This window comes from Eurosta solidaginis, chromosome 1 (genome assembly GCF_040869045.1).
Source record: "Eurosta solidaginis isolate ZX-2024a chromosome 1, ASM4086904v1, whole genome shotgun sequence".
In the NCBI taxonomy this organism is placed as follows: Eukaryota; Metazoa; Arthropoda; class Insecta; order Diptera; family Tephritidae; genus Eurosta; species Eurosta solidaginis.
In genome coordinates, this window is record NC_090319.1 from 396,408,387 (window position 1) to 396,434,308 (window position 25,922).

The 25,922-nt window shown below is 37.2% G+C and overlaps 1 protein-coding gene across 8 annotated transcripts in view; it reads right to left on the reverse strand.

The window, feature by feature from the left end:
• Positions 1-25,922, reverse strand: part of H (Hairless) — a 182,652-nt gene that overhangs the window by 101,702 nt on the left and 55,028 nt on the right. For all 8 annotated transcript variants that reach the window (XM_067763735.1, XM_067763737.1, XM_067763734.1 and 5 more), the window contains one exon: positions 17,489-18,520. In XM_067763735.1, the coding sequence (XP_067619836.1) occupies positions 17,489-18,287 (799 nt within the window). In that variant the 5' untranslated portion in view covers positions 18,288-18,520. The remainder of the gene's footprint in view (positions 1-17,488; positions 18,521-25,922) is intronic.

A 25,922-nucleotide genomic window follows, 5' to 3' on the forward strand; every position in this document is an offset into this window, starting at 1 on the left:
CGTTTTTGGCTCGGTATTTAAATACGAACAACGGCTCTCAACCGCTCCAAGACCAGGAGTACGATCCGTAGTCTTTTGTCGCAGGACCCCTTTCAGCATAAAATTTAATTAGTTTTTTTTGCAAATATCTTTTGACATTAGTAAGGTCTTTACTTTGAGGTTATTGATATCAGAGCACGTCTTTTGAAATCTTTTCCGACATTTTTGGCAGTGTATTAGCAGTCGACCTCTGTCCTAGAGTATTACCAGTAACATCGATAAGCTGCATACGTTTCAAAAATGAATAAAGCAAACTTAATTATTTTGTTTTGAGTGCTAAGTGACTTTTTCACAAGAGAAATAAATAAAACGCAAACACCTTATTAGTCACTTATATTTTTTATATTTTATTATTCAAAATAATAAAAAATAATACAATTGTTTCGGCACTATCGTTGTGCCTTCCTCAGTCGATAGCGTTCAACTAGCCGCTGTCTGTCATAAAACAATACAACAAATAATAACACAATAATACAATAACAAAACCAATAAGAGAATTTGCAATAATAATAATTGTGATAACAAAATAATTTTTAAGTTTGTTGGAAAGCGGTAAAAAGGCTAGAGTACAGTGGACCAATATCCCTATTAACAGCAACATTTTTATTTACATAAATATGCAAGGATTCTAAAATATTTAGTTTTTTAATGTTTGCTTCCGATTTAATTAATTTGAAATTGTCTTCACTTATGGCATGTTTCTTCTCAAGCGCATGTTCGGCTATTCCACTTTTTGGTTCGATGTTCTTAATATATTTCAGATGCTCGTTCATCCTTGTTCGTATTGTGCGCGTTGACTGACCTATGTATTTTGCCCCACATATCTTTCCGTCGTCATCAAAGTTAGAGCACGTCACTGAATAAACTCCCGGGTTATCCAAACTGTGACACTTGTCTTTCGTAGATTTTAGCAAAGATTTAATTTTATTCTTACTTTTTGGGACAACTTTTATGTCTGATTTCTTGAAAAGTTTTTTAATATATTTAAAATAGCAAAAAGAGATTGCAGCTCATTTTTCGAGACAGTGCACAAAAAAGATGAATATCGTTTTTGTAGCATTACGTACGATGAACAATATTTTAAATATGTGCTCTAACTTTGATGACGACGGAAAGATATGTAGGGCAAAATACATAGGTCAGTCAACGCGCAAAATACGAACAAGGATGAACGAGCATCTGAAATATATTAAGAACATCGAACCAAAAAGTGGAATAGCCGAACATGCGCTTGAGAAGAAACATGCCATAAGTGAAGACAATTTCAAATTAATTAAATCGGAAACAAACATTAAAAAACTAAATATTTTAGAATCCTTGCATATTTATGTAAATAAAAATGTTGCTGTTAATAGGGATATTGGTCCACTGTACTCTAGCCTTTTTACCGCTTTGCAACAAACTTAAAAATTATTTTGTTATCACAATTATTATTATTGCAAATTCTCTTATTGGTTTTGTTATTGTATTATTGTTATTATTTGTTGTATTGTTTTATGGCAGACAGCGGCTAGTTGAACGCTATCGACTGAGGAAGGCACAACCATAGTGCCGAAACAATTGTATTATTTTTTATTATTTTGAATAATAAAATATAAAAAATATAAGTGACTAATAAGGTGTTTGCGTTTTATTTATTTCTCTTAAAACAAACTTAATTTCATAGTTTTTATCAAAAAGTTGCACTAAAATCAAGTTACATCTATATTCTATCATTATTTAAAAAGTATTAATTTAAGTACTATTTCAAAAGGGGCCCTCTTTTATGCCCCCATTCTGTTGTACTTCCAAAATACAACCTGGAGGTCACTGGAGCTAAGGACGTTCGATATGACAGCTGTCAAATCTTCCGTCACCTTCTATCATTACATTATGTACACGTACGATATTTGTGAAATTCTTACATTTTATTTTGAATGAAAAATTTTTCACAATAGAAAATTTTAATTTACGGAAAAATATGTTTGACTACGGTGAAACAGAAATAGGAAACAAATCTATACCTTTTACCTTGCAACAGCTTAAAAATTTTTCAATCAAAACATCTGCTCGGGAAATGATGACTTTAGTGCATTTTTTTACATTAATAATTGGCGATTTAGTGCCTGCTAATAATATTGTCTGGAAACACGTTATAAGAATGGTTAAAATTGTTGACATATTACTTCAAAGCGAATTTGACGATATTATAATAAATAATCTTTCGATTCTTATACAAAGTCACAATGAAGAGTATATTCGATGGTTTAATAAACCTCTTAAACCAAAATTTCTTTTTCTTATGCATTATCCAGAAGTAATAAGAAAAAGTGGTCCTCCAAAGCATCTTTGGAACTTTAGATTTGAAGCAAAACACAGAGAAGCTAAAATTTATTCCCGAAACGTTATGCGTAGAAAGAAAATTACATATTCATTAAGCATAAAATCTACATTAAAGTTTACAACATTTTTAGAACAACATGAGAATGGCTTTGAAAAAACATTTGAGATTCAGAAATCAGTATTTTGTAATATTGAAATGTCCTATTTTTCATACCCACTGTTACATTTAAACGAAAGCTTTCAAAATATTATAATTGAAGAATTAGTTTATAATGGATTAAATTATAAAAAAGATAAATTTTAGGTTCTTAAAAAGAAGGTATTTACTTTACACAAAATCACACATATTATTGTAAGCCATCTCAATCAAATATATATTGTAAGTGAGTGTTATATTATAAAAGGTTTTAATGAACACTACCAATGTTATGAAGTTGGTAATAAAGACAGAGTTCTACACGTTAATAGTTTAATATGTTTCGAAGGGCCCCCTATTCATATGTACAACAATTTAAACGGCATTTGTTTTATACGAATAAAGAAGTTTTAAAATTGAATTGAAGTACTAAACGACTTTCTCTTTGGAATTGGGTTGCAAAAAAGGTGGTATACATTTATCAAAAGTGAGTATCAATTCAATATACAATAAAATATCAAAGTGATAAGGTAAAAGTTTCAAACTAATACCAAAAAATTTGACAATATCAAGTATTAATTTAATAAGCATAAGAATCAAATTGATACTCAGTTTTGAGAGAAACAAGCTTCAATTCATTACCAGAGAGTATCAAAATGATACTATCAAAAAAGTACTAAAGTGATAACAACTATTGAAAAGTTCGAAAATATCATTTTCACAATTTCGAAAATGTCAATAACATAAAATAATTGATGAAGGAAAAAAGATAAGCAAAATTTGCACATTGATGCCTAGATGGCATCGCCCTGATGATAACTTTTTTTTTGAGTGTACGAGAACACCAATACATCGCAAGAAAGTGCAAACATCTTTGCAATAAGTAGCGACGAGTTGAAAATTAGGAATCGCAAAAAACAATTTCATAGAATTAATAATAATTCAAAAATCCAGCATGAATTAAAAAATAAAAAAAAAGCATGAATTACGGCAACAAGTAAAAGTCAATTTTAAATTCACCATCAACAACAACAACGGCAACCGCCATCATACTGTAACGAATTTTGCTTGCAAATCCTCTTATTTGCAATCCTCTGCTAAGTTCGAATCACTAAACTGTTGAATAAATAACTCCAATTTGTAATAATGCAAAATTGCCTTTATTGAAGTACTTCACAATAACAAACTGTGCAACGAATAGCTTGCTTAATAACAACACTGATTGATATCTCAATGAAACTCTACTGCTATTGCTCGCTAGATATCGTCTTAATCAAACTGCTTGACAACTCAAATCAAACTGAACTCCTTCTTACTCGCCTGCCCCGCTTTTATAGTTTACGCTGCATACTTCTAGGCTCTTCGATTTCCAGAAGTTACTAGTTAATTTCGGCTACAAAATCGCTAGCCACAACTACGTGCACAAATTATTGCTCTCTCTTGTGACAACTCAGATAAGATATATGTGTTTGTGCATTCCGTGACACTGCCCTCCACCTAAGTCTGATCGTCCCGATCAGACAAATCTCCCGATCTAAACGTTGCCAGCCTTTCCAAATGGACCACTTTCATTTTGGTTCGTGGTTTACCGATGGTTTGTATGCGGTACACTACATCGTTGATCCGTTTTACAACTTTGTATGGGCCTTCCCAATTACACTGCAATTTCGGGCACAAACCTTTTTTTCGTTGCGGGTTGTATAACAGCACCAAATCTCCTTCCTGAAAACCTTCTGAATTAATTGCTTTATCATATCTGGCTTTCATCTTGTCGCTCATAATCTTTGTTCGTTGCTTTATCAGATCATGTATTTCTCTTAGCTCTTCTTCCAAATCACTAGTGGATTTCCTGACATTCCTCTCCGCATTGGCATCTATCCCAAACTTCAAATCAGCTGGCAGTCTAAGGTCATTGCCAAAAATTACTTTTGCAGGGGTTTGGCCCGTTGTCTCATGCACTGCTGATCGGTAAGCCATCAAGAATAATGGTATGCGGGTATCCCATTCTTTTTGGTACTTGTCCACTACTTTCCTTAAGTGCTCCTCCAATGTTCTATTGAATCGTTCTACCATACCATCGGATTGGGGATGCAATGCAGTTGTCCGTGTTTTTCGAATGCCCAATGACTTACACATTTCCTGGAACACAGCTGATTCGAAATTCCTGCCTTGGTCAGAATGTAACTCCATTGGTACACCATACCTTGCAACCCAATTGTTTATAAACACTTCTGCTACCGTTTCCGCTTCTTGATTTGGGATTGGGTATACCTCTGGCCATTTGCTTTCATCTTGTCACTCATAATCTTTGTTCGTTGCTTTATCAGATCATGTATTTCTCTTAGCTCTTCTTCCAAATCACTAGTGGATTTCCTGACATTCCTCTCCGCATTGGCATCTATCCCAAACTTCAAATCAGCTGGCAGTCTAAGGTCATTGCCAAAAATTACTTTTGCAGGGGTTTGGCCCGTTGTCTCATGCACTGCTGATCGGTAAGCCATCAAGAATAATGGTATGCGGGTATCCCATTCTTTTTGGTACTTTTCCACTACTTTCCTTAAGTGCTCCTCCAATGTTCTATTGAATCGTTCTACCATACCATCGGATTGGGGATGCAATGCAGTTGTCCGTGTTTTTCGAATGCCCAATGACTTACACATTTCCTGGAACACAGCTGATTCGAAATTCCTGCCTTGGTCAGAATGTAACTCCATTGGTACACCATACCTTGCAACCCAATTGTTTATAAACACTTCTGCTACCGTTTCCGCTTCTTGGTTTGGGATTGGGTATACCTCTGGCCATTTGCTGAAATAATCCATAACTACCAGTACATATTTGTTTCCGCCGTTGCTAGTAGGAAATGGACCGGCGATATCCATAGCGATCCTTTCAAATGGCGCACCTGAGTTATATTGCTTCATCTGGCCATGACTTCGTGTTCTGGGCCCTTTCGCTCTGCTGCAAACCTCGCAGTTCGCAATCCACTCAGTGACCGACTGACGGCAACCAACCCAATAGAATCTCTGTTTAATCTTCTCGAGCGTCTTCGTGATTCCAAGATGACCTCCGCTTGGACCATTATGCAGCTCGCTGAGCACATCAGGAATCCTCTTTCTGGGAACAACTATCAGTTTATTCTTGTATTTACTATCCTCACTCTCCCATACTCGATGAAGGCAACCGGATATCAATTCTAAACTGTTCCACTGTGCCCAATATGACTTCGCAATGGGACTCTCTGCTGACATCTCTTCTCTGTTTGGTCTTTCATTTCGTTCGAGCCCTTGCATAACACGTGACAGATCTGCATCTTCTAGCTGGCACTTTCTTAGCTGTTCCTTGTCCCATTCATCTGTACATGTTATAGTCATTAGCCGGACATCTACAATGTCTTCTTTAGCCTCGGCTTTTGAACAGTGCTTGCATTCCAAACTACATGGTCTTCGTGACATTGCATCGGCATTTCCATGGGTACTACCTTTTCGATGCTCAATGGAAAAGTCATAGCTTTGTAGTCGCTCGATCCACCGTGCCAATTGTCCTTCCGGATTACGGAACTGCAGTAGCCATTTTAAAGCTGCGTGATCTGTCCTGACACGGAATCGCTGGCCGTAGAGGTATTTGTGAAAATGTTTAACGCACTCTACCAATGCCAACAGCTCTCTCCGCGTAACGCAGTAGTTCCTCTCTGGTTTTCCAATCGAACGGCTGTAATATGCAACTACCTTCTCCTGTCCATCGACCAGTTGTGATAAAACGCCTCCTATAGCATATCCACTCGCATCTGTATCTAGAATAAATGTTGCTCCTGGAATCGGATATGCTAACATTGGGGCAGTGCACAAACGCTCCTTCAATGTTTGGAAAGCCACTTCTTGCTCCTTCTTCCATTCAAAAGCTTTATTTTTTCTTGTAAGCTCATGGAGGCTATGGGCTACGCTGGAAAAATTTTGTACAAATCGGCGGTAATATGTGCACAGCCCAAGGAAACTTCTTAATTCATGTAGGTTCTGTGGTATTGGCCAATCCTTTACAGCCTCTATCTTTTCGTTCGCAGTGCAGATGCCCTCTGTCGTTACCTTGTGACCCAAATAATTTACTTCCTTTTTAAACAGCGCACACTTTTTGGGACTTAACTTCAGACCAGCGCCAGCTATTCTTTGGAAAACTTCCTCCAAGTTCTTAAGATGTTCATCGAAATTCTTGCCCAATACGATGATGTCGTCCAGGTACACCAAGCATGTTTTCCAATGTAGTCCTTTCAATACCTGATCCATGAGTCTCTCGAAAGTAGCTGGTGCATTACATAGTCCAAAGGGCATTACTGTAAATTGCCAAAGACCATCTCCGACGCTGAAGGCTGTTTTCTCTTTGTCTTCCTCCTTTACCTCCACTTGCCAGTAGCCGCTTTTCAAGTCCAGTGTGGAAAACCATTTCGTACCAGAGAGCGAGTCCAGAGTGTCGTCAATTCTTGGCAATGGGTAGCTATCCTTTTTCGTAACGTCATTCAACTTCCGGTAGTCCACGCTAAACCTCATTTTTCCATCCTTCTTCTTTACAAGTACTTCCGGTGAGCTCCAGGGACTAGCTGATGGTTCGATGACGCCGCTGTCGCTCATTTCTTGTATAATTTGACTCACAACTTCCCGCTTCGCCAGTGGAACACTACGTGGAGCTTGACGGATCGGCCTCGCATCTCCAGTGTCAATTTGATGTTTCACAACGTTGGTGCGGCCTGGTTTAGAACCATCCTGGTCAAATATGTTCGCGTACTTTAGGAGCAGTTGTTTTGTCTTACTCTGATATGCTTCCTCTAGCCCCTGCGTCCATGCCGTGATGTCATTTGAAAGATTAGTATTACTAGCTGAAACGTGTTCCTGGAGCTGTTCACAGTTAATAACTACTTCAGCCTCTTGGCATCTTCCCAAAATAGCTCCTTTAGTCAGTTTGAGTGGTGAATTGAACTCATTGAGTACTCTTACCGGAGTACGTCCATCTTGTTTTTTCATAGCCAGGGTTTTTCCTACAGGTATGTTCAGTGCTGATTTGTTTGCTGCTTCGACAACCCACAATTTGTTTGTCCCACAATCTCCATCAACCTTTGCCCAGATGACTGCTTCGGATTTTGGTGGGATTCGCTGACTCTCTTCCACCAGCACTCGTTTACTGCTGTAGCCTCTCTCGTAGCCGAAATTAAGTGGTACATCCATGTTCTTATATCGCATCGTCTTGCTTTGCATGTCGATCTTGATGCCCTGGTCGATTAAGAAGTCCACTCCAATTATGATTTCATCAACAATCTCTGCCACTATAAAATTGTGTACTACCGTGACGTTCCCAATTGCGACTTCACATGATACTTCTCCTAGAACCGTGCTGTCTTCTCCAGTGGCTGTACGCAATCTTGCTCCATGCAATGGTGTTATCTTCTTGTTGACTAAATCCGCTCAAATGATGGAATGAGATGCACCCGTATCTACAGTCAGTAAACGTTCCTTTCCATCCACATGTCCTCCGACAGTAAGATTGTTTGACCTTCTTCCAATTTGTGAGATAGAGATTATGGGGCATTCAATTGAGGGAGCCAGCTGTCGCCCCTTGCGGCTGACTCGCTTTAGTTTAACGATTGAGTGGACTTGGAGATTTGCTCATCTCCTTCAGCTCTGCGTTTACGGCCACCCACATTGTTGGAGCTATTGGGACCGGTGCTGCAATGTCGTGCAATATGACCTGGGTTGCCGCACTTGAAACATTTAATAACTCCGGCATTTTTCTGTTGTGATCCCTTCAGTGCTTCCAAAATTATGTCTACCCATTCTGGCCTTTCTACTTCTACACGATGAGCCTTATATGTTGGTTTACTCAATAGGGAGGCAGTTTCCTGAGTCAATGCATGTGATACCGTTTCAGCAAATGTCAGTTTTGGGTTCGCGTATGTAGCTCGCTTCGTTTCCACGTCTCGTATGCCATTTATAAAACTCTGGATTTTTACCCTCTCGGTGTATTCCACGGGTGCGTCCGCATTTGCGAGATGAGCCAACCTTTCAACATCTGAAGCAAACTCCTGCAATGTCTCATTTGCTTTTTGGTAGCGGTTTTGCAACTCAATTTGGAATATCTGTTTTCTATGCTCGCTTCCATAACGTCGTTCTACAGCAGCCATCAATGCTTCATAATTGTTCCGCTCTCCTTCGGGAATCGTCTGTAGGATTTCCGCTGCTGGCCCCTTCAATGCCACGAACAATGCAGCAACTTTATCTTCCGCATTCTAGTTGTTCTCTGCTGCGGTCTTCTCAAACTGTAGCTTGAAGACCTGGAAAGGAACAGAACCGTCAAAAGATGGAGTTTTTACCTTTGTATTACTCGCTGAAGCAGCCGGCCGATTAAGTTGCAATTCCTGTATACGACCTCTCAACGCATCCACCTCTGCCTCGAATTTTTCTTCAAACTGCATTATTTTTTCGTCCATGCGCGCTTCGAGTTTTGATGATATACGCGCCTCTTGTGCTTCTAGTTGTACTGTTATGCGTGTCTCTTGTTCTTTCAGTTGGGTTGCCATATATGTCTTTTGTTCTTACAGCTGTGATGATATATTTGTGGATATTTGTGATGACATTTCTGTTATACGTGCCTCTTGTGCTTCCATCTTGGATGTTAAAAGTGTCTCCTGCGATTCTAGTTGTGATGCCATATATGTCTTCTGCTCTTCCAGTTGAGATGACACTGTCGATGTTTGAGCAGATATTGCAGCTAAAATCATGTTCAAGTCTGTGCTGGTAACCGTCTGCGATGTTTCGTTTTTCTCATCAATTTTTGTTGTCTCCTCGCCATCAAGATGAAAGACATACTCTTCCACATCAATTCCTTCTGCTTCCATTGCCGCTCGTAGCCGTGCCTGAAGTTCAAGTTTAACGCCGCTTGTATTCAATCCACGGCTCTCCAACTCCTTCTTTAATTGATGGATCTTCAATTCACTGAACTTTGCTATGTCCTTGTTGTCCTCTGGAATTTATTCAACAATTCCTCTTCTGACACCAATTGTAACGAATTTTGCTTGCAAATCCTCTTATTTGCAATCCTCTGCTAAGTTCGAATCACTAAACTGTTGAATAAATAACTCCAATTTGTAATAATGCAAAATGGCCTTTATTAAAGTACTTCACAATAACAAACTGTGCAACGAATAGCTTGCTTAATAACCACACTGATTGATAGCTCAATGAAACTCTACTGCTATTGCTCGCTAGATATCGTCTTAATCAAACTGCTTGACAACTCAAATCAAACTGAACTCCTTCTTATTCGCCTGCCCCGCTTTTATAGTTTACGCTGCATACTTCTAGGCTCTTCGATTTCCAGAAGTTACTAGTTAGTTTCGGCTACAAAATCGCCAGCCACAACTACGTGCACAAACACAAGCAGGTCCTTGGTGAACTCCATAGACAGGCGTCGGACCTTTATGTCGGGAATTGCCCGGTGAATCCAGTACTTGAAGAAAAATATCCAGAACTCGCGGAAGAGGAATGCATACTCCCCAGGAAAACGCGTGTCACTCTTGCTCAACTTCGTTCTGGATACTGTAACAGGTTAAACTCTTACCTATCCAGAATCAACCCCGACATGCAAAATGTATGCCCGCTTGCAATGTGTCCCCACATGACACCAACCATCTCTTTAATTGTAATGTGGAACCAACGCCTCTAACACCCCTTTCCTTATGGGCCACCCCTGTTGAAACGGCAAGTTTCCTTGGACTCCCGTTAGAGGATATTGATGACAATTTGTGATCGGTCGCGGCTATTAGGTGGGGCGAGCATTGCTACAACAACAACAACAACAACGTGCACAAATTATTGCTCTCTCTTGTGACAACTCAGATAAGATATATGCATGTGTTTGTGCATTGCCGCTCCGCTGCTCGTATACGTACATATGTGTAGACGCAATTATTTATTCGTTTATGTAGATACATAATGATTGAATTATTGATGTGAATGTTTGTAGTTTACAGTCTCTCTCGCATACATAGGCGTATAAGTAAATGCATCTGTGTGTGACATCTTTCGGCTGCCTTATATATGTGTATACATGTTTTGATTATTGACGTAAATACTGCTTATCGTGGCCTTGGCATCGCCTTAGTGATGGTATAACTTAGTGATGTTAATATCCGTGACAATACATATATAATGCTGCCACCATTCGAAACTTTAACCTTTGCAAAGGTTTGAAAATTATTTAAAAATTATGGGAGTATATGCAAATAAAACTTCATTGTGAATTCATACCAGTGAAAAATCTTTCTATTCCTCCATTGCCATACCTACCTGTCAAATAATAGCTGGCAGAGAGAACGGCTGTCGCAATTGGCCAGAGAATGGAAGGTTTGTTTTTTGCTCGCGGTTAATAAACTGAAGTGTAATTATTTACCTATGAGTGTTTCAAACCAAATTTTCTTTTAAATATGTCAACGGAAAATCAGACTACATATTCATTTTCATTTTTATAATCTAGTTAATAGAAAACATACGAGCCAATTATGGAAACATTTTAAAATTTGTAAATAATACAATGTACCAGTCGTCTACAAAAATACTTGAAAACCAAAATTGAGCAACTGGATTAAGTAACCGAACAGTGATTTAACAGGTGATCCAGGCGGTTTACTATTGTGAACGTTTATTTCAAACATTCGCCACTTGTATGAATTTACAATGTAAAACTTTATGTCATCAAATGTTAGTAAACTCTATTGCAAGGCGAACTCAGTACCAGGTGTTGTTATCTCAACAGCTGATTGCTTCTTCTTGATTTATTTTGTTTAAATGTCTTGTGAAATCAAAATTTTCTTTTGACTTGACATTCTTCTGCACGGCAAACTGGTTAAATTGGCTCTGCCGTCACCTTGTATAGATTCCTTGCTCTATTGGTACTTCATACTTTAAATTACTAGGATCGTTTATCGCTTCTAAAAACATCGAAGGCTACAATATGGAGTTGGTGGTGAAGCAGCTGATGTGTGTCCCAAGCAGGCCTGACAACGAAATCAACAAAAATTTTAAAATGTTTTTGATATCAAATAAATGTATACAAAAAATGTATTTCGTTAACATCCAAGGCGAATCTATACAAGGTGGTGGTAAAGCCAATTAAGCCAATGTGCCGAGCAGAAGAATGTCAAGTCAAAAGAAACTTTTCATTGATTTCGTTTAACTGACATATTGTTGTTCAAGGGCATTGTATGGAAAATAATCAAAAGAAGCAATCAGCTGTTGGGATAACAGCACCTGGTACTGAATTCGCCTTGGCTAGCATCAAAATTGAAATCAGGAAAGTTACAGCGCCTTGTTCGAAATCAATTAAAATTTTCTTTTGACTTGACATTCTTCTGCACGGCGAATTGCTTCGCTTTGCCACCACCTGGTATGGATTCGCCTTGGAAAATAATCAAGAAGAAGCAATCAGCTGTTTTGATAACAGCAACTGGTACTGAATTCGCCTTGGTTAACAGCAAAATCGAAAGCAAGAAAGTTTATTTTATTGATATTAGAGAAAAATTGCAAAGTTTACAAACGGCGATGGTTACTAGGACATGTTTCTGAATTTCACTTCTTCATCAGCTAGCTTCTCGGGAGTTGAGTATTGAACTCGAATCTCCAACATTCATACTAGTGTCCCCCCTGCGGGTTAGGGGTCAAGAATATGCCCGCGGTAGGTATACCGGTCGTAAAAGGCGATCATAATACCATGCCTAACCAATCCATGAGTGGTGTTTACTCGAAAGGGAGCAGAATGGACGCTGTATACCATCTGCACAGACCCTAGCATGGTTTTTAAAAACTGTACCGCGGGGAGCAGGAAAAGCCAGTTGTGACCTAATACACTACATCGTATAATGCTTGTATTTAGGTCTCACCTCCTGTCCACGGGTTCGGCCCCCTTGTGGGAGAATCGCGGTGGTTGTGGTTTCATGTGGTATTTTCGCTTCATCGTTGGGGTGGTAATAAAGTATTCTCTTCGGAGTAATGCGGTCGCTCCAGCCATCGAATCAGACAATAAAGCATTCTCTTCGGAGTAATGCAATCTTCTTCGGTGGAAGGTTGGCATAAAGTTTACTCACATACTAATTCTGTATGTTATTTAATACCAATTGTGTAGAATGTTTAAGGCGCGCTTAAGAGCTTAGTAATAATAGATTTTTTGAGTCTTGCTTTTTTATTAGCAGAACTTCCGCTGTTAAATATTTTATCAATGTTATCATCTGTATTTAATTAGTGAGTCATGCTCATATTGCTTTATACAATTGTTTTTGTTATTGATATTAGATTATTGATTTTTTGGCAATAATATATGTATTTCTCTAAACATAAAAATTGCTCAAGTAAATTGTCTTAAATAACGATATTTCAATGGAAGTTGATGATTTAATATGATGAACTTTTGATTACAAAACAATCAGTGCTCCATAACATAATCAAAAATAGTGGCTTTCATATATTAATTTTGGATATAACAAAATTGTGTAAGAGAGTGTAGCAAAATATGCACATTACCTGAGAACATGTTTAAATCAACGCTCACATACGATTCGCCCTATATGTTGCATGTATGTATCTATGAATACGCCTGGATAAGCGCTTACGATTTATTATTGCATCCTAAAATGGACTTGTATGTAGAAATTATCCCGTGCATGTAGCAAACGAGAATTTTTCTTTCAACAAAGCGGAAAAAAAATCAATAAAATAAATAAATATATAAAAAAAACCCTTTTTTGATTACTTTTGATTATTTTTGATTTTTTTTAATAATCGGAAAAAATCATGATTTTTTAATCAATTAAATGGCTTTTAAAGAAAATAATCAATTGAACGGGTAATCATTAACATTAGTAATCATTATTTAAAAGGTCTCTGTATAACGCAAAGCAACGCAACAAAGTGAACCAAAATTCGAATGATACAAGAGCATTCATTCACTTCAATGAATAGCAATAGACGGTGGAATATTTGTGAAATATTTGGTATTATTGGGAATGTCAGTGACTGCGACGCAAAGTGTTACGGTGTCATACATAATCTGGCCCCAAATGAATACAAAAATATTTTTATGTTTTTTGATGAAAATAATATTCTGCAGCCTTGCTCAAAACATTAATCAAAATTTCAAGCAATAGTACAAGTCGTAAAATGAATGAAAACGATGAGGTAATTCACCAATATGCGGAATAAATCAAAAAGTGATCTTTACAAAACTCAATATGGCAATTTAAAGAATGATATGGGTAGGGAGAATAGGTTAGGTTGGACCGGCGGGTAAATATGAGACCTTCATTGACACGCATGAATGTATCTATAGTGTAACCAGAATTTGTTTGACGATCAAAAGGAAAAGCTCCATTAAATACTAGGACTAATATATGTTATGAAGTAACTCCATTCTCCTGGAAAAAACTAGAAGTTTCCTAGGACAAAGCGAATGTCTGAACTTCTTATTGAAACCACCAGCCATGACGCAATAAAACCAGACAGGTGAAGTCAATATTACAAAATGAATCGCATTTGAAAAAACTTGCCCTCATTAATTTAAGTGTTGCTTCTTGACTTATCTGCAGCACTAATTTTTTAGTGTCATAAAAAAATACTACATTAATGCCTTTCTGAAATATGAAGTAACGTACAGAAAACAACGCCTGGGGCCTGCATGGAAATGAAAAAGTTTTAGTCGACGGAACTGAATGGATGAATCTTCAGAGTATCACATTATCCACAACAAAGTAATATAGAAAGATTCGCTGACGTCATGATATGAGATGACTCACGATCTGGCGGTTTGTCATACGAAAACTCGGGATTGACGGTAGCGTTGAAGCAGGCTCATTGATTTACCTATGTTTATAGATTTATCTGATGGCAAAAAAGAATTTCCAAGGCCCAACATTTATCTACATATATAAACCTAGCGTTGACGTAGGATCATTGATTTACCTGAGCTTATAGATTTACCTGATGGCAAAAAAAATTTCGGCTTAGCAGAATTTAGTTTTAAACAGCTCTGGCCTGAATTTCTATATCTACCCACCTGCCTCTCCTCTGTCTAACCCTCTTCCTCTCTTATTTCCTCTTCTCTCTCCATTTTCTAGTTTACCTATTCGGCTCATTCAATTTCCCAATCCCTTTCATTCTTCCGTAAATCTTCCCGCTTTTCCTTAACTCATCTCGCTCTTGCTCCTATTCAAGTCAATCTCTAGCATTACATCTTATCCTTATTCTTAAACTTCCTGTTAACCACTTTTTACTACTTTGTCTCATTATTCTCTGACCATTACCCTTATTCTGACTTTTACTCTCACTTTCGCATCTTTCTCTTGTTCTTTTTACTTTTCCGACTTCCCTCCAACTTTCTCTACTTTTTCTTTCCATTTCCTCTGTTTTCTCTTCCCTCTTCTTTCATGTTCCCGTTTCCAATGTGGAGATACATATATCGAGTTTCACTCTTTTCCGCACATTACATTGCTAAGGTAATAAAAAAGTAGCAAAATATTACTAAACAAATTCCCTTCATACTATTTTAAAATTCATTACCAGATTGTGAGGGCCGTCAATTTTGTTGTTGTACTACTACTGTCATACCACCACCGACTTGGAATAAAAAGTCGCTCAAATTTGTATTCCAAAATTTAGTTGTCTACGATTTAAAAAATTCTAAAAGCATTAAATACTAAAATTAAAAGACGAGAAACAAAAAATCGATAATAAAGCAATCGATTACTCGTCAAATAAAGCATCCTGAATTTTTGTAAATTTTGTTCTGACGAGTCCTGCTAAATTTTATTTTAATATTTGCTACACATTCCGTTCTTGTCTTTTCGTCTGAGTGGACGTGCAGTGCCATCCTCGGCTCAACTGCAATATTTTCGGGCTTTTTTGGTTGAAAATTAGAATAGGCGGCCTCAATGTTGGCTTCTGTGCTCCCTTTTGGCGTTTTGGCGGAGTTGGGAGATGCAATGCTTCCCTGGCCTGGAGTTAGGGCGGTTTTTTGCATACCTAACAGAAATCAGTGAGATTTAAAAACTGGCGTGGTGCCATTTAAAAACCAAACTCGATTTATATACTTAACGGAACGTAACGGGATAGTGAAAAACACATGGCAACAAGCCACATATTGAAACTTAACATACTGTGACGAATATAAGCAACACTAAGGGACACTATCATCTCTAAGCCGATACTAAGCAGCCACTTACATAAACAAATCAATCATTATGTCTACACATATGTACATACAAGCAGCGGGGAGATACGCACAAACACATGGATATATCTGAGATACTCACAAAAGTATGTAATCATCGGTAGAAGTCTTACTCACATATACACGCGCATATGGCTATGCGAGAGGATATAAACGTGCATCTGTAGTTTAAGTGTATAGCTGGTAACCAAGTAGTAAATTCTAGAAGAAGAAACGTCTAGAAGTATGCGAACCAAATAGCAGAGAGTATAAAAGGAGCGAAAGCTGAGTAAGCAGTAATCAGTTTGATTTAAGCACGCTATCAGTTGCGAAGTATAAGTGTTATTGTGAATTATTTTTGAATATTGGAGTTATTTATTCAACAATTTAGCGATACGAACGTTAGTAGAGGGTGTAAAATGAGCAGAGTTTCGCTAAAATTGTTACAATACATTTATATAAAAAAATTTCGAAAATGTAACGCGAACTAACGGAACAAATTAATACCTGGCGTGGTGCCATTTAAAAACCAAATTTTACGGAGCTATTGTGAATAACGGAGGAACAGTTATAAAAAAAAAACATTACTGAATTTGTGCCTGGCGTGGTGCCATTTAAAAACCAATGAAAAAACTTATAAACTTATCCCTGTCATACTGCCATTAAAATACTAAATTGAACAAAAACTTTGAATTGAAAACATTTGTACGAAAAATAACGGAATTTAAATATAATTGAATAACGAAGCTACTGTGAATAACGAAGCTATTATAACATGATAATACATAACGCCACCGAGGACAAACGGAACATATAACGGTTCCCAACACTAATAACGGGAGAGAAATTACCGCAATATATGAATATCGGCAAAAAGCTACTGTCTGTCTCTACGCCAGCCAAACAGATGTGTTGCGTGAGTCAGGGCAGAAATCATCTGCTTCCAAAAACGGTTGCTGATAGGAATAATTTCTGAGAATTATGCATGATATGGCGTTCTTATATTTACCAGATGTTGTTGTAGCGACAATTACACTCCCAGGTTTTGAGGAGTGTTATCGGTTTACCAGATCTGAAGCCGCAGTTATAAGGTCCAACCAGTATGTTGACTTTGGACTTTAGTCCTTCTCGCAAAGAAATGTTACCTAAAAAACGATAGAATATTGAGTCCTGCTCATAAACTAGCTGCCACAAAAAAACCTTAGTCCATTTTAATTATGTACATCGGCACACAAAAACAAAAGTAGTCTGTACATCAATGGGGAAAGCCGGCTGCAAACTGAGACAGGATACACATAGACTATGCAAGTCCCTTTCTAGATAAATGCAACATCTAGTTGTGCAGGAGTACGAATCATACGAAATGCCACAGCAATAAATCTACTTTCAAATATGTCCGCGACTCACGGATTTTTGATCGATGGTATCCGACAATGTAACCATCGTTACAAGCGACCAGTTTAAAAGAGCTATAAATTGGACGAGATTTTGCAAAGGTACAGCGCAACACCGTTTGATTGCGGTAAAAGTCCGGCGGAATTATTCTCAATGCATAAATCGAATCCAGTTAATAAAACCAAATATGAAAAGCAAATCAACAAAATATTGTCCAGCGTTGGATTATTCATGCGAAACAACAAAACGGAACGGAAAACAGGTAACGTCGGCCGGAAGTTTGGGGTCCTCCATTACTTAATCAAACTATATAATGGCTTCGCCACATGAGTATGTTTGCAGAAAAATACGGGTACTTACTTTTAAAAAATTGTAAGCGACCACCGAAATTGGTACTAATTTTTCCAGTGCACACAGACGAAGGATTTCTTTCAAAGTCAAAATGGCCACCATCGCCATTGCTCTGACCAAAAAGATTTTCGGATTTACTGTTATTAATTCCTTTGATATCATCTCTTTTATTTTCATTAAGCAACTCTGAAGATGTGACGTTCATTGTATAATCAATAATATCAATATCGGTACCTTTAACATCACTATCTAAATTTGTTCTGCAATTGGATCCTAATGCTGCAGTAGTTGTCATGATAACATCAGTATTATGAAGCGATCTATCTTTTTTATGTAATATAGACGTTGTTAAAACTGGCAGGGTTGTTACCTTGGGCTGCGTCGTGGGAACGGTTGATGGATCTGTCTGTATAATCGCTTGAGTGTCCGTTGTTTTAACACCATTTCTCGCGATATACCTACTTGGTGATTTTGCCGGTGACAAGTCTTCACTTATTTGCTGTTGTTGTATGTTATGAATAAACGGCAGGCGGGAAACCTTAATTGATTTTAACGACAATGGCACCTGCGCAGTTGTGGTTGACACTACGTTAGAATCGCCCCCTTCTGCATTTTTACTATTCAAATTATGCTTCAATAGTACTCTCGACGCTTCTACAATAATATGGTCATTTCTTGTTGACTTAGTTTGTGTTTTTTCATTATCTCTAGTTCTATTGATGTAAATGTCATTTTCTTCAAGTACGCTTTCTCCACCACTGATATTAATATTATTACTTTTATTAGTACAATTGTGCTCATCCGTCATTTTTGAAGTCGGTGACTTTGTTGTAGGATAACTACGAACTGCATTTTTGTTGTAACTGTTGTTGATTGAGTTGATCCATTCCAAATTCGCTACTGGTACCACCACTTCAAACTCTCGGTCCGGTTGGATCAAAATTATTATCTGGGATTTCTATTTTTGTAGTTATCACAGGTTTTGCATGCTCTCGCTGTCCAACACTTTCTATAAAAATGTCATGCAGGACGCCAACAGGACTAAAAAAAAGAACGTAATATGATTTATTTTCTTTAATGTACATATCGCTTACAGGCCGATTACACAGTGCTACAAAAACAAAAAGAATCAAAACACTTTTGAAGTGACCTAGTAAATCATGATAATTTGTTTCAAAATTGTCTAACACCCCCAAATATTCAAGTTATTGTCTAAAAACCGTTATTCGTCTACTGCGCGCACTTAGATAACGTCGTCGTGTTTTAACCGATTTTCGATTGCTTTACGGTTTTGGAAATAAGAAGATTCAGGCTTTAGGCTGATATATATTTATTTATACTTTATACAAAAAAATTGGGACATTTTCCAAGTCATCTAAGGTTTACCGTTTTTTCACGTTTTCCACAGTTTGACGTCCTTTTTATGTAACATATAATAAGAATAAATTACTTTTATACGTCCATTCTCAAAGAACAATTTATCCCGAGTAAGAAAAGTCATGGTTTATCAAAATCGGTTGATAAATGTTTAAGCTACGACGAAAATTAATAAAAAAAAATTCTATCAATGGTCTGTACTCTGTTAGTTGCTGTGAATCAGATGTATACATTGAAAATATTTTCATACCTTCCTTATTTTTGCGTCACTTAGTTTTGGAAACACGGCTTTCAAGTGCAAAAAAAGTTCGCTGTTTTTGTCAAGTCGGTTGACAAACTGCTTCATGTAGCCCAACTTAAGGTGTAGCGGTGGCAAAATAACTTTATCGTTCTCAACGAGTGGAATGTTAACGACGTTTTTTTCCTTTTTCCAGTGTTTTCTTACACGGCCATTCACAGATTTAGAAATTATCTTTTCCTCGACTGTTCCATTCGCGCAATTAACAAGGATATTTTGTGTATCCTCCTTGCATTCCGGAAAGAATTTTCAGAACTTTCAAACTTTTGACGGCCACCGTGGTGTGATGGTAGCGTGCTCCGCCTACCACACCGTACGCCCTGGGTTCACACTCCGGGCAAATCAATATCAAAATTTTAGAAATAAGGTTTTTCAATTAGAACAAAAATTTTCTAAGCGCGGTCGCCCCTCGGCAGTGTTTGGCAAACGCTCCGAGTGTATTTCTGCCATGAAAAGCTCTCAGTGAAAACTCATTTGCCTTGGTTCGGAATCGGCATAAAACATGTAGGTCCCGTCCGGCCAATTTGTAGGGAAAATCAAGAGGATCACGACGCAAATTGGAAGAGAAGCTCGGCCTTAGATCTCTTCGGAGGTTATCGCACCTTACATTTATTTTTTATTTTTAAACAATAGATAATAACAAGTTCATTTTTTACGTCGTCAGCTTGGAATATTTTTTCGAAGGACGATAGGTTGTCATCCCTCGAGAATGTAGCCTTAAATTCTTTTCCACAATATTTCACTGTTTCAGCCTCGAACCCAAATCCTAAATCACGCACAGGGTCACAAAAGTCTTCATTTGAGACTACATGACGTTCCGTTGTAACCCCCAGTTGGAAGAAATTCCTTGTTAATTTCTGAACCGTCAGAATTTCCTTCTCCATATTCCTTTTTTTTTTGGACTTTAGAATTAATGGTTAAAGCTTAAGCTTATAAAACACCAGGTTATCCCTCAAATTGTGTGCTTTCGTCAATGCTTGTCCAATTGCAGTTCTTCTTTATGTTGATGACAGCTCCTTTTCTGTCAAATTTGTTCGTATATGTACGTATATATGTATACATATGTATGCGTGGATAGATTCGTCAGTTTGTCAAAAAAAAAATAAAATAAGTGTGGTGGACGGTTTATCACCATGAGAAAACCGCATAAAATTTTAAATTACAATTAATTTGTATATGTTATTTTAAATTAAAATTTAGCAGAATTTTTGCAAAAAAGTAATTTTGTTACATCTTTGGTCATGTAATATTTCATAAAAATTTGTGTTACTTTGAAAGATTTCAAAATCTCTCCTAATATTACATAAAATACTACAATGAAAGGTTTGATGTATATATGTATGTATCAATTTGACCACAACTACATGTCTGGTCATTAATAGCTTGAATCTTAAATAAATATGCTTTGTCATAAGTGAAGCCTGTGAGGATTCTGTTAATTAACTTTATTTGTTTAGGAGAAAGAGGGCATTTATGAAACCAAGTTCTTTTTTTAATCTTTGTAAATATTTGACCATATAAATTAGGTTTCGAGTTGGAAAATTCTAAAAAATCGGTATACCATTTTTCTTTTATTTGGTTTTTAATTGCATTCAGTGCTTCATCAACGGACAATTTTACATTAACGTGATATCACTATCAATAGCATTTTTGGCTATTTGATCAGCAATTTCATTTCCCTTGATACCCATATGACTGGGAGTCCATACTATTATGACTTCTCTAAAGTCTGCTTCCTGTATAATTTTGTGAATATCTAAAATGCAGTAGTTGTTTGTTTTCTGTTTATTTAACAATTTGCACGCTATTAGACTGTCTGTAAAAATAACTATTTTAGAAAATTTGAGCTCCTTCGCAAGTTCGATCGCCTTTTTGATCGCATTAATTTCACCAAAACTAGATGAAGACTTGAAGGGTAGCTTGAACCCATGCTCACTTTGATTGCTTAGATTATATACGCCACAACCTGTGGTGCTTGAGCCTATAGATGCATCAGTGTAGAATATTTTAAAGCCACCAGACTGGTAGTTGTGTAGATATTGAGCGTATATAGCTTGTGCCACTTGAGTTGGCACATTGCGTTTGCTTTCATTAAGAGTATTGATAACAATTTTAAGGCAAGTTACCGGAATAGTTTCTTCAACTACCTGAATTTGTACGGAATTCATTAAAAACATAATTGTTACTGGATTTTGCATTGAGGTAGGAACATAAAAGATCTTTGAAAGATACATCATGATATGACATGAATTAGCTCTTTTGCTGCCAGCCATTTTGCCCTCTCAGCTGGTGGAAGCTCATTTGCCATAGCATATAAAATTGGAATTGGTGTATTAGGTGCAGCACCTAAACATCTCCTAAGAAAGCTATTTTGGAAGGTTTGAATTTTCTTATTTATAGTTTGTGCACATCTCGCTGTGGATGAACGGCATATTCTATTTTACTTCTAACCATTTATAATAATTTAATGCTACCTGAGGATGTAAACCTGATTTTATTGATGTCAAGCATTTAAAAAGATTGGAGTTTCTGTAAGAGTTTTTTATTGTTTCCTTGTAGTGTTGGTTAACTGCTAAGGACGAACTAAAATTTCTGCCCAAGAACTTCAGCTCTGTTACCTGAGATATTACATTATTCTGTGTGTAAACATTTAAGGCTTTTTTACTACTTTTACAGAGATACGTAAGTTTAGTTTTATTTGGGTTGAAAGAAAGATTTATACTTTGGCACAAATCTGAAAATTGACGAACCTTCGAACTTCGAACCTTGAATGATGAATTTTTTGTTGTAGATTGTTTATGGAGTCATCTAATGTATGCCCAAATGACATGAGCAGAAAATCATCAGCAAATTTGTATAGTTCGGTGTTGAAATCTTCAATGTTGTGTAATATTGCTGTATAAATGTTGAACAAAAGAGGGGAGAGACAGCTGCTTGTGGCAGACCATCTTTCACCTCTACCATCTCTTTTCCAAGTTGAAGTCTACTGAGAGCTAAAAAGTTCGTTATCCAATTAATGTATAACTCATGAAACCCTATGTCAGCCATTACATCTTTTAGTTTTTTAAGATTGACACAATTGTATGCATTGCTGATATGTATTGTACAAATTACTACTTTGTAGCTTTGACTTTTGATTACAGCAGCTTTGTGCAAGAGATAGTTGATACAGATAATAGCCGAACGACCCTTTCTGTAAGAAAAAGACCGATTTGGTAGGATGTCATTTTCTTCTATGAATTTGGCTAGACGTTCTTTAATGCACGAATTAATGCATTTGAGCATCACCGGTATTAACGAAATAGGTCTGAAGTTTATATAGTAATTAAGGTCACAATCCTTTTTAGGTTTGGGGACAATTTTAATAGTGCGCCACTCATCAGGTATCTGATTTGATAAAAAATAGTTGTTGAGCATGGTACGAATGTTATTTCGGGAAGTATATGGTATATTTTTAAGCATATGATAAGTTATTTTATCTGCCCCACCTGCTGAGTTACTGTTTTTACTATGGATAACATTGTATAGTGCATCAAAACTTATTAGGAGTTCATTATACGGATTTACAACCTCATTGATTTGGATAGAGTTAGCATACTGAGGTACCTGATCAGTAATGAAATGAAGGAAATCCTGTCATTTTCATTGCACCAACGGCTCTGGATTGTTAGTTTAAAATAACCCCTCAAGGATTTCACAAATCTCCAAGCTTTTTTAACTGTTGGGTTTTCGTTGACAATGATAATCTTTTGATCAAAATTTGCTGTTTTTGCTTCCTTTATTTTGCACTTCCATTCAGTTTTGATGTCAGACAGAAGCTGTAAATTTTCAGGGGAGGTTTGATTGTTACATTTTTGATACGCTATCCTGAGAAACCCATATGTTTTTTCCAAATCCTGATTCCACCATGCCTTGGGTTTCCTTTTTTCATTAATTTCAAATGTCGCTGCTGTAATTTCGTCATTGAACTTGCTTTGAATGTCTTCAAGGCAAGGTTCGAAGCTGACTGTCCTCAAATTTTCCATTAGTTTTTTCTTTGAGAGGAATTTGCTATTATTGTTCTTTTTAATTGAAACATCTTCAATTATAATTGGTAGGTGATGACTACCATCAATTCTGATGGGGTCAACTCTCCAATTAAATTGTCTGTTGCAGTTGGTGAAATAGATGTCAAGGACAGAACCATTGCTAGCACTAATATCGCTCTTGTAAGTTGGCGAACCATCATTTAAATGCCAGAAATTGTGCTCAAGAATTATTTTATGTAAATTATTTCCTCTGCATGATTGAAGACTATCACCCCAATAAGTAGATCTAGCATTGAAATCTCCTAGAAGAAGGACACTTTCCTGATTTTCCAAAAAAGTAAGCAGTCTTTCAGCCTCAGCCTTGAAAGGCGTAATTGGGATTGACGGAGGAAAACATGTAGTGCAGATTACTAAATTCGGTTTTAGATTAGTGGTTTGACTATGATGATGTCAAAATCAGAGCTAAATGTAATCTTTTGAAATTTGATGGACTTTGAGAGAGCAATGGCAACACCACCATAGCCATCTTCTCTATTCTTTTCTAAAATGTTACAGTTAATTATTTTACGATGTTGAGGTTCCTTAGACGTGAAAATTTCACTGAAGCATGCTATATCTATTTTATTTAAAATTCAATTGAGTTTATATTGTTTTTCAACGATTGAACATTATATTGTAATATCTTCATACTGATTGAGATTGATTAGCACAAGCTTGATTGATCAGGGCTGCATCATGTTTTATGTTATTAATTTCAAGACTTTTTGTTAATTCAAAAATTTTTCCAATGGTGCCCTCTAGTCGAGCACCCACACCTTTTTCTTGTAGAAGCTTGAAAATATCCGAAAGGATACGTTCAAGCTCTGTAACCTTATTTTTAAGATATTCTGGTTTGTCTAGAACTGATTGAGACTCAGTTCTATTTTCATTATTTTTCTTTTTAAACGGTAAATCCGGTGCCTTTGTCGTCTTTTTTTCAAGGACCGATGCCCTACCTGCCACTGTACTATGCCTAAATTTGGTGAGTTTTCGATTGACCTCGAGGTCCCTATCTCTAATTAAGGTGTTAGTTTTTGTTAGAGGCGGAAAGCTTTCCTCATCCTCTGAAAGAAGATCAAAACGGTTTGAGCTTTTTTTTGGTACTTCACCAAAAAATGCATTAATAGCTTCGTTTCTAGATAGTCACTTTTATCTACATAAACGAATCAATCATTATGTCTACACATATGTACGTCCACGCAGCGGAGAGCAACGCACCAACACATGCATATATCTGAGATACGCCTAATAGTAGGCAATTATTTGTGCAAGTATCACTCACATATAGACGCGCATATGAGAAGCTATACACGTACATCTGTAGTTATAATTATATAGCTGATAACTAAGTAAATTCTGGAAACGCCTAGAAGTATGGAACGAGGAAATCGAAGATTATAAAAGAGCGCAGTCTGAGCAATCAGCAATGAGTTTGATTTAAGCACGCTATCTGTCCAGAAGTAGTAGTGTTATTGTGAAGACTTGAATAAAGGCCATTTTCCATTATTGAATAGTGGAGTTATTTATTCAACAGTTTAGTGATTCAAACGTTAGCAGAAGGTTGCAAATAAGCGGAATTGCAGTAAATTCGTTACAATTGGTGTCAGAAGAGGAATTGTTGAATAAATTCCGAAGATTTTGAGTACAACTTTGACATGGCAAAGTTGAGTGAATTGAGGATCCAGCAACTGAAGGAGTTGGAGAGCCGTGGATTGAATACAACCGGCAATAAACTCGAACTTCAGGCACGGCTACGAGAGGTATTGGAGTTGGAAGGAATTAATGTGCACGAGTATGTCTTTTATCCTGATGTGGAAGAGCCAGCGACTAAAATGGAGGAGAATATAGAGACTCCGAATCCATTGGCAAGTGTTGACACTAACGATATACTAGCAGTGTTGAAGCAAATGTCGTCACAAATATCAACCGAAATGTCATCTCAGCTGGAAGAACAGAAGAAGCGCAAGAGACACGTATAACATCCAACAAACAACAACTAGACTCGCAGGAGAACCGAATGACATCGAAGATTGAAGCACAAGAAACGCGTATATCAGAAATGTTGTCGCAAATGTCATCTCAGCTGGAATCGCAGGAGAACCGTATATCAGCGAAGATTGAAGCACAAGAGGCACGCATATCCGAAATGTCGGCGCAAATTTCAGCACAGATATCATCGCAGATCTCTGCTCAACTGGAAGGACAAGAAGGCCGTATTTCCTCGAAGTTGGAGGCGCAATTTACAAAAATTTTACAGTTTGAGGAAAAAATCGAGGCCGAGGTGGTGAGAGGACTATTGAGCAGTTGCAACTAAATCGCCCAGCAGTTTCAACGAGTAATCCAAAGGTAAAAACACCATCCTTTGACGGTTCTGTTCCTTTCCAGGTCTTTAAGCTACAATTTGAGAAGACCGCAACAGTGACCAACTGGAATGCTGAAGATAAAGTTGCTGCACTCTTCATGGCATTGAAAGGGCCTGCAGCTGAGATCTTACAAACTATTCCAGAGGGCGAACGGAACTGTTATGAAGCATTGATCGGCGCTCAAGAGAGACGATACGGAACCGAGCATAGGAGACAGATATACCAAATGGAGTTACTGAACCGCTTCCAGAGGCCTGGGGGAACATTGCAAGAGTTTGCGTCGGATGTTGAAAGGCTGGCACATTTAGCGAATGCGGACGCACCCGTGGAATACACCG